Source organism: Echinops telfairi, unplaced genomic scaffold (assembly GCF_000313985.2).
Source record: "Echinops telfairi isolate 266 unplaced genomic scaffold, ASM31398v2 ScPeMD7_36;HRSCAF=134, whole genome shotgun sequence".
Lineage (NCBI taxonomy): Eukaryota > Metazoa > Chordata > Mammalia > Afrosoricida > Tenrecidae > Echinops > Echinops telfairi.
The window spans coordinates 295,857-305,337 of NW_022103934.1; the positions used below are offsets into that span (position 1 = coordinate 295,857).

The 9,481-nt window shown below is 47.5% G+C and overlaps 1 protein-coding gene across 1 annotated transcript in view; it reads left to right on the plus strand.

The window, feature by feature from the left end:
- Nucleotides 1-3,338: 3,338 nt before the first annotated feature.
- The window catches only part of LOC101642014 (lysosomal alpha-mannosidase-like), a 26,730-nt gene continuing 20,587 nt past the window's right edge, over nucleotides 3,339-9,481 (plus strand). The window contains exons 1-7 of the mRNA XM_004716819.2: nucleotides 3,339-3,434; nucleotides 3,944-4,046; nucleotides 4,260-4,433; nucleotides 4,775-4,968; nucleotides 5,434-5,566; nucleotides 5,671-5,816; nucleotides 6,381-6,497. Coding sequence (XP_004716876.2) covers nucleotides 3,339-3,434; nucleotides 3,944-4,046; nucleotides 4,260-4,433; nucleotides 4,775-4,968; nucleotides 5,434-5,566; nucleotides 5,671-5,816; nucleotides 6,381-6,497 — 963 coding nt within the window. The remainder of the gene's footprint in view (nucleotides 3,435-3,943; nucleotides 4,047-4,259; nucleotides 4,434-4,774; nucleotides 4,969-5,433; nucleotides 5,567-5,670; nucleotides 5,817-6,380; nucleotides 6,498-9,481) is intronic.

Consider the following 9,481-nt stretch of genomic DNA (forward strand, 5'->3'; position numbering starts at 1 on the left):
AATGGAGTACGTCAGTTCCTTAAATCTTACACAGGTGAGTTTGAAGTAAAGCCCAATTGACTAGTGGGGTTTCCCACATCAAATTGTGGCCTATGAAGGCTGCTATGCACCTCAAAAGGACAAAGTCTAGAGACCCAGTGGACTACCTGGCCTGGACAATCAAGGGCTGCATAGAAACTAGGTAAAAAACGTCCCTAAGTGTACCGGGTGTATTCTCCCCTTGAGTTCTATATAAGCCATGTTAAGCATTTTTACTGATGGGAGGTTGCCTTCTGTCATTTACCCACGGACAAAACTGTAATCACCTTCTCTGAGGCATGCATTCCCTTCTCCCTCCATCTTGATTTGAACTTCCAGTTAGGTTTGCTTATCACTCTTGAAGGAGTGTCTATTGATTTGGGGTACCCTTAGCTTAGCGCAATATTGCATTGCTGAATTTTAGACTTACCGGATACCCATGACAATGATTCCTTCCAGTTTCTTTTTTCTATTATATTGATGAGATCAAAACACTCTGTTATATCCTAAACTCAATACCACTGCTGCTGCTGTGGTCGTAGCAGATGACACACTGTCTGGTCCTCTGCCACCCTGACAACTGTTCTTATGTTTGTGCCCATCCATCCAGTCATTGTGTCACTCCATCCTTTTGAAGATCTTCCTTTTTTCTGGCTTTTGCTATCCCTGTACTTTACCAAGCATGATGTCCTTCTCCAGGGACTGGACTCTCCTGAAAGCATCTCCAAAGTAGTGAGACAAAGTCTGGGCATCGCTGTCCTACTTGTCCCAGGGGTAGACCGCTTCACCCGCAACATTTTTGTTTCTTACATTGAGTTGTAATCACTACTGGAGTCTGCAATCCTTGATCTTCATCAGCGAGTGTTTCATTTCCTCCTCATTTTCAGCAAGCAAGGTGGTGTCATCTGCATGCCATGGGTAGTTAATAAGCCTTCCTCCACTCCTGATGCCACACTCTACTTCATATAATCCAGCTTCTGCTGACGATTTGCTCAGCAAACATAGATTGAACAAATATGGTGCAAGGATACAACCCTGTCAGACCTTTCCCTATTTTATACCAGGCAGCATTCTCTTGCTCTGTTCATACAGCCTCCTTTTGATTCGTGTACAAGTTCCGAAGGAGCACAATGAAGTGTTCTGTATTTCCCATTCCTCTCAACATGATTTCGGTCCACACAGTCAAATGCCTTTGCATCGTCACTGGAACACAAGTAAACATCTGATATTTTCTGTTTTGAGCCAAGATCTATCTGACATCAGCAATGATATCCCTTGTTTCACATCCTCTTCAGAATCCGGCCTGAAGCTCTGGCAGTTCCCTGTCAATGCACGGCTGCAACCGTTATTGGATGATCTTCAGCAACATTTTACTTGCACGTGATAGCAATGATATTGTCCTATAATTTGAGCATTCTGTTAGGTCATCTTTCCTTGGACTGAGCACTAATACAAATCTCCTCCAGTCAGCTGGCCAAGTAGCTGTCTTCAAAATTTTCTGAGAGACGAGTAAGTGTTCCCAGTGCTTCATCAGCTGGTTGAAACAACCTGAACCTACATATGAGCAATCGAAGGTCTTTTCCAAAATAAACAAACCCGTGGCCTGGTTTTAACTGCTGATGTTGACCTTCTCCATTGTCAACTCAATAGAGCCGAGAATATTGATCTGTGTGCATTTCATTTGACTTCCAGCTTCACAAGATTCATACTTCATACATTCGTTATGAAAAGATGTTTGCAGCTGTTTCTTCTCGTTTTAATGTGTGCCCCATCAGCAAATGAAGGTCGTGAAGGCTTGACTGCTGAGGGTTTTTCGCCATCCAGTTCATTATGGTCAACTCTGCTTTGAGAAAGCAGCTTTTCTGCTTGGTCCTGGGCCAGGGATCAGAATTTTAAGGGAGGTAACCCAAACCGACGTTGACCTCCACAGGAACCAGTGTGTGAGTTCTGGAAGCAGGTATCAGTCCTTAACCCTGGAGGCCCAGTGTGGACAATCCTATCTACCACTCCCCAGGTTCCGTCTGCTGGCAGGAAATGGACTGGTTTCAAATGCATCCCAAATCCAATCACTTCCTCCAGCTTCAGGACCCCAACTCTGGTCTATCATTCAGCTCCGTGACTGGTGCTGAGAGAGAGAGAGGGACTGGCCCCCCCCCACCCCCCCCTCCGTACTGGATCCAACGGAAAGACCCGAATCTAAGCCTGTGGAATTTGGGGAAGAAAGAGCAATATCATCAAGACAGAATGTTGCCATAAAGGTGAGTCTGACCACTATAAGACCATCCTTGTGTGGCAGTAATAAGCCTGAGACGACCTGAGGGGAGAATTGAACCCAGATTCCTGGAGACAACGGGTGCAGCACGCATGTGCAGTTGTGAGGTAACCCTTGACCCAAATGACTCCGTGGAGACAAACAGCTGGCTCTCACCCTTATTAGCATAAGCCAAACCCTTTCCTAATAAACCCCACCTTATGTGATGAATAAACATAAGATTGTTTTCCCCAACTCCAGCCATCCCCACCTACACCTTCAAACTCCTTTGTAAGTTTCACTTTGCAGAACAATTGCTCAAGCCCCTTGGCATGACACAGTTCTCATGTTTTACATTCAGAAGTGAAAAATAAACCTTGCATGAATAAAACTCTGAAGTTGTCTCAACTGCTTAAATGAGGTGAGCGAAGACCCTCGGAGGCCCCCCAAAGCATCAGGACTCCTCCACAGCACAGTCAGCCCCTTCCTCCCTGGTCTGGTTTTCCATCAGTCTCTTCCTCCCTAGCAGTCTGGGTTCACCTGTTAACCCCCCACAAGGCCGCCTCTACTCAGAACCCTCACATGAATTCCATTTTACTCCGAGAAACAGTCAAAGTCCTTTGACCAGCATCCTATCAAGCCTCCAACTGCTATGCTAGGTTGAACAATGGCCACCTAAAGATATCCCCATCCTAATCCTAAGACCACCACTCGTCTGTCAGGTGGTTACACTGTGGTAGTTTATGTGGGACTGTCACTCTTAGCCAGTGAGCTGGAAGATGCTCCTCCATCTGGCTGTAGTCCTCTTGTGGAGTCCCAGTCCAAGCCTCAGGGGCAGAGTGCCAACTTGCGTTCCCACATTTCATTGCCAGATCACGCCAGGCCCCTCCCCTGACCTGTCCCAGCAGCTCTGATTGGCTGGACTGACCTGGAAGCCTGGGCTTTGTTGTGTCACAGACTCAGCCGAAGAACCAACAACATCAACTCCCAGAGAGTGATGGGCGCAAAGGCTTGTGACTCGGGGGTCAACAAGGGTCAGGATCAATTTGGGAGGTCCAGATCTGGACTCATGGCCCATGGGAGTGTACCAGGGCCTCCCATCCCCTCCATTACCCTTCTTATTGTGCTGCTGATGGTGCTCAAGGCTCATGCAGGTGGCTACGAGGTGCGAGAAAAAGACAGGAAAATGTCCAGGAATTGGTCTGTGCAGAGGCTGGGGGCGGGCTGGAGTATTTCTCTTTGCCAAGGACATAATGACAACCTTGTTTTCTGTGTGTCTTATGTATTTGTGTGTGTGTGTGTGTGTGTGTGTGTGTGTCCAACCATTGGGCATCTCCGTGGGTAGCTGTGTGTCATTTTGTAGTCTGAGAATGAGGCTGACAATACTGGGTGTCTTATTCTGTATCCAGCATGGGACATGGCTACATTCCCACTTATATGTACCTGAGAATGGATGTGTGCCTGCGTGTCCACCAGAGAGGGGGAAGAGCCTCAGTGGCATATGGTCCAGGATAAAACATAACAAGCGGTGGCATCTTTGAGTCGCGGACTCACTGGATCCGTATCTGATGGAGTCACATCTTGTGCCTAGTGATTACCCACTGCCTGCCCAGAGTTGGAAGGGGGGTGAGTGGAGTGGGAGCTAAATGCTGTGTGTTTGGGGTCCCTCTGCAGACATGCCCCAAAGTTCACCCTGACATGCTCAACGTGCACTTGGTGGCCCACACGCACAATGATGTGGGCTGGCTCAAGACAGTGGACCAGTACTTTTATGAAGGTGAGCAGAAGTCTAGACCCAACAATGTAGAAGACTCTTCCCCGGGCTACCCGTCCTCCTATGAGCCCCTCCTAGCAAACAACGTAGAACACTTTCCCCAGGCTATCCAAGCCTCACCTGACCCCAGACATAGTGAACTAGGTTGTATCCAGCATTGTACCTCTTATTCTAGGTATCACCCATGCACTCACTGTTTGTCTACCATGTACACAGTCTCATTACCTTTGTTTCCTGGGAGTGTGAGGAACATCCTGGACTCAGTGGTGAGAGCCCTTCTGGTCAACCCCACCCGTCGCTTCACCTACGTGGAGATGGCCTTCTTCTCCCGCTGGTGGAAGCTCCAGAATAAACGGATGCAGAAGATTGTGCAGGACCTGGTGCACCAGGGTAAGCTTGTCTCGTGGAAGTGGAAAGGGAGTCTCATCGAGCTTCCATTTCCGCAGCCCTTTTTGTCGAGTGTAGCCATGTACACATGCATTCCTCTGCCCTCTGAAAGAAGCTTGCCCCCAAGGAGCTCCCATGTGTCTTTCAAAGCAGCTCCTTCCGTGGTCTCTTGTCTTAAAAAGCCAGAGGAGCATTTGACCGTGTCCTCTCCATTCCCGGGTTCTACAGGGCCAAGAGTTGACCTCGCCATCCAAGTCTGGGTGTCCACGTGGGTACTCTCACCCTGGCCTCTAGTAGGCACTAATCTGTGTCCTCTGCCCTTCACCATGTCCCTTCCTGGCCAGGACGCCTGGAATTTGCCAACGGCGGCTGGGTGATGAATGACGAGGCGACCACGCACTATGGCGCCATCGTGGATCAGATGACACTCGGGCTGAACTTTCTGGAGAACACGTTCGGCAAAGATGGGCGCCCCCATGTAGCCTGGCACATCGATCCCTTTGGTCACTCGCGAGAGCAGGCCTCGCTTTTTGCCCAGGTGCCGACCCTTGACTCCTGTACAAGACATGACCCCTCCCTTTGTGCTGGCTTCGCCACACACTCCCCTACTCTCTGAGCAACTGGTTGAGGAGCCCCACCCCCCTTCAGACTGCTTAGGCCCATCTCCCCACTGCCCCTTTCAAGTTGTCCCCCTTTTCCAGATTAGACTTGACCCTGCCCCTACCTCGTGATGGTTTTCATCCAGATCCACTCCGAACATTAGTCATATTTCAAGGGTGAACATAGAGGGGAATCTTGACCTGTCTCTAGACTAGATGCATCACCTGTGTTCATTCTGAGCCTATCCCTCTCCAACTCCAGCACGGTGAGTGTGCAGCTTAAGACTGAAATATGATCACCTTTCTTACCCTTTACTTTACCCACTCCAAACTTGTGGAGAGAGGCTGGGACCTGGGGTTCAATCCTCCAAGCCCTGTATTCTGAGCCTGCTCCCTGTTCCCAGATGGGCTTCGACGGCATCTTCTTGGGGCGTGTGGACTACCAGGATAAGAACATTCGAAAGAGAATGCATCAGATGGAGCAGGTGTGGAGGGGCAGTGTGAGCCTCCCACCTCCCACTGCTGACCTCTTCACTTGTAAGTGAAGGTGCTGGAACTGTGAACAAGATGGGACATCCTATTTTTTACCTCCTCCTGGGGTCTTTTAGCCCTATCGTCTCACTCCACGGCCTGACCCACAGGTATCCTTCCCAACGTGTATGAGCCACCACGTGGATTTTGCTGGGATGTACTATGCAGTGACCCAACAATGGTAGAAGAAAATGGCACTTCCGTGTACATTGCTGACTTGGTGGTGGTGCAGTTCCTGAGAATAGCTGCTGACCAGGTACCCTTGACCAGGACATGGCCCTAACCAAGTACCACTGAGAATCGCCGTTAGGTCTCATGGAAATTGTAGTTAATGGGTTCTACCATGGCATAGTTGTCTTCTTAATTCATTTCCTCACGCTAGTATCTCAACCAAAGTCAAGGGAACTGACAGAAAGATGAATACAAGGTCATTGCATCTGCTGAAGTATAGTGATCTGGCTACTTAGTTATCAGGGCCAGATTGGGATTCCAGCCAGTCTGCTTCCAGAGCCCACGCGTGTATCCTATCATGATATATGCATCCCTGCTCAGAGGTTAGCAGCACCTTTCCCAACTACACACTCCACTCTGTGGAAGAAAAAACATGGCCCCACATCCCCTGTTGGGTAGGCCGATTGTAACTACTGATTACGCTGTATGATTATTATAAATACATATTGATGTTCCAACATACTACATGTAACCCTAACCACACAAGCACGCATGTGTGTTCTACCTTCTTGACAATTCATGACAGTGGCACACAGGGCAAAACTTCCAGGCACTCTGGTCTAAGAAGACCCAACTGTTCTGTTTCTAGGCCAGCCACTACCGCACCAGGAACATCATAATGACAATGGGTTCAGACTTCCATTTTGGGGAAGCTGAAAGATGGTTCAAGAACCTCGATAAGCTCATCCAGCTGGTCAATGCACAGGTGAGCATGCCGCCCTCCCCCACTGGACTGTGTGTGTCCAATGTGAAGGTTGTGTAAAGGATGAAACCTCTCCCTGATAGCTCATGTAAGGGTATAAAGTTGACGTTATTGCTTAGGTGAGTACAAGAAAGCTACGGTCATCCTACAGCTTTTCTACATAGAACAGAGTCATGTCTTACATTGTGTTGTGGGGAAGAGCGGTGTTCAGAATGTGACAAATATTCAGAGATGGGGTTGTCGAAACTGCAGTCTCTCCACAAGACTGCCAAGTGCATACGTCCATGATTGTGACCTCTGAGGCAAATGGTCTTTCAAAAGGCTTAACGCAGATTCTGGTGGCCACAAATGATCACGTCTATAGATGTAAAAATGGCTTCACGGAAGCCAGGGTTAAGATGCTTGAAACAATAAAGCACTCTGAAATAAATGGGAGAGCATATCATATCTGTCCAGTAACAGGTATAGGGGAATCTGCCTCTCTGATCATCAAACAGCAAAAATACCTGAAACATCAATTACTGGAACCGCCTCACCTGCTGCGTCGTCAATAAGAACATGGGTGAGCTAAAGAAATAGAAGAAATGGAGATAGTTGCTCACATGGTGAAGAACACGGGGCGGGGTGGGGGGGGGGGCGTAATCAAACCAAATCGCTTGTGTACAAAGAAAAGCATTACCTATGTAGAAAAAAGAGCCCTGGAAATGCACTGGTTAAAATTCTCAGCTGATAATTAACAGTTGAACACTTTTGCCCCACCAGCTGCTTCATGGGAGAAAGATGTGCCCATCTTCTTCCGTAAAGAACGATAATCATGGAAACCCCTTTGGACACATCTTCACTGTGCCATAGGGTCACTGTGAGTCACAATGAACTTGGTGACCATGGGGAACGATTTAACCTTAAAAAGAGCCCACCTGGAAGCCGCAGAGGTTGCTTCAGTCTCTCGCTCCTCCTGATCTAGCAGCGCCATAGAAAGAGCTTCCGCAACAAAAGCCTTGGCTCTCCACTGACCGTGGTGACACAACTGCACAGCGTAAGCTCCCTGTTCAGTTACTGTGCTGAGTCCTTGACATTTGAAGGTCATCCGAGAAAACACTTCAAGTCTTTCAACTGTCTCCACTTCTCATTCAGAGAACTCAGTGCATACGAAATCAGCCTCGGTCATAGCAATGAATTTCATTTCAACTTCTGCAGGGAACTTTTCTCCTAAGTTGAGGGTCCTGAGGGAGGCTAACAAGTGATCAGGAATGGCAGAAACACCCTTGCTTCCCAGAGAACAATTTAAAGACATGGAGAAGGGTTGAAAGGCTAGACTATGGCCACAGGAAGACCAGCAGATAGACAATGACCAGGTGCTGGTCATTCGCATTCTGCCCAATCACTGGTGCTCTACGGGGGACTCTGCCTGCCACAAGTGACGGGTTATATTTCAGGAGCATGGAACAAGAGTCTCCATTTGTTTTCAATGCTTCTTTTTTCCCTTTTTAAAAATTTTACTGGGGGCTCTTACAGCTCTTATCACCATCCATCCATACATAGATCCATTGCGTCAAACACATCTGTACATCCGTTGTCATCATCTGTTCAAAACATTTTCTTTCTACTTGAGCCCCTGGCATCAGCTCCTCATTTTCCCCCTCCCGCTCCCACCTTCCCTCCCCCATGTCCCCTTGATAATTTATAAATTTTTCCCCATGTCTTATAACGACCGCTGTCTCATTTCACCCACTTTTCTGCTGTCCATCCCCCTGGGAGGGGGGCCATACATCGATCATTGTGATTGATTCCCCTTTATTCCCCCTCCCCAACTTTGCCCTCCTAGCATCGCTGCTCCCCTTATTGGTCCTGTGTGGTTTATCTGCTCTGGATTCCCTGTGTTGTCAGTTCGTATCTGTGCTGCTTGGGTGTGAAAGTAGAGTAGAAAAAGTTGGGGCTGCTTTCAGTCAAGGTAAAAATTATGGACTAGAAACTGCGTGGAAGTATACCTGGCGTTTAAGGTTGGTTCAAAACTTAAGAGGACAAGAAGTCCATATTTGAGAATCTAATGAAATATGCATTTCCTGTGTCTGGAAAAATGGGTTATGAGATGGCCTGCTATCTGCAAGGTCAGTCGTTTGAAACCATCAGGTGCGCCGAGGGAGAAAACCGAGACTTTCTACTCCCATAAATAGTTACAGTCTCAGAAACCCACAAGGGCAGTTCTACCCTTTCCTATCGTTGCTATGTGTTGGGAGTGATTTGATGGCAGTGAGTTTGAGAGTTTCGTCTCTAATGACCTGCCCCTTTTTATTGTTGAATATGAAGAAGTGTTCTCTAAAACTGGGCGAGGAGCACAGATGGCAGAGAATTCCCAATGAAAGCTGGAGAACCACAAAGAATGACTAAGAAGAGTATGAGCCGAGTGATACTCTCCCCACACTCTTGCCAGTAAATATTCCAGATGGAGAATTGGAGTAGCATCCTTCAGATCCCAGGGCTGTGTTCCAGTTTTATCGTGGATTCACCTTGAAAGGCGAACCACAACCTGTACAGTCAGCTCATGGTGGGAACGTGGGAAGCTCAATAAAGATGAAACATATCTTTAAATGATCATGGGGTTCAACGCCCAATCTCATAAAATCTGTATATTTGGTGCCCGGCCAAGTGTTAATACGTTGTCAAGAGGGCAAAGGGGTTATAAAAATGAGGATGTCTATCAAAATGCAGTATTGATAAACATCCATGTTTATTTTCATAAACATAAACATTCATGTGATGAAGGAATTCTTATGAAAGCTTAAGGAACGTTGAAGATGTCAAGGGTTTTGTCTTGCTTAGATCCACAATCCATGCTTATTGAAACAGCAGTCAAGAGACTAAAAGGTGAGTTGCATTGGTCAAACATGCTGCACAAAACGTCTTTAGAGGATTGAAAAGCAAGGATGTTACCGTGAGGACTAAGGTGCGCCTGACACAAGCCAGGGTATTTTCTTTTTTTTTTTTTT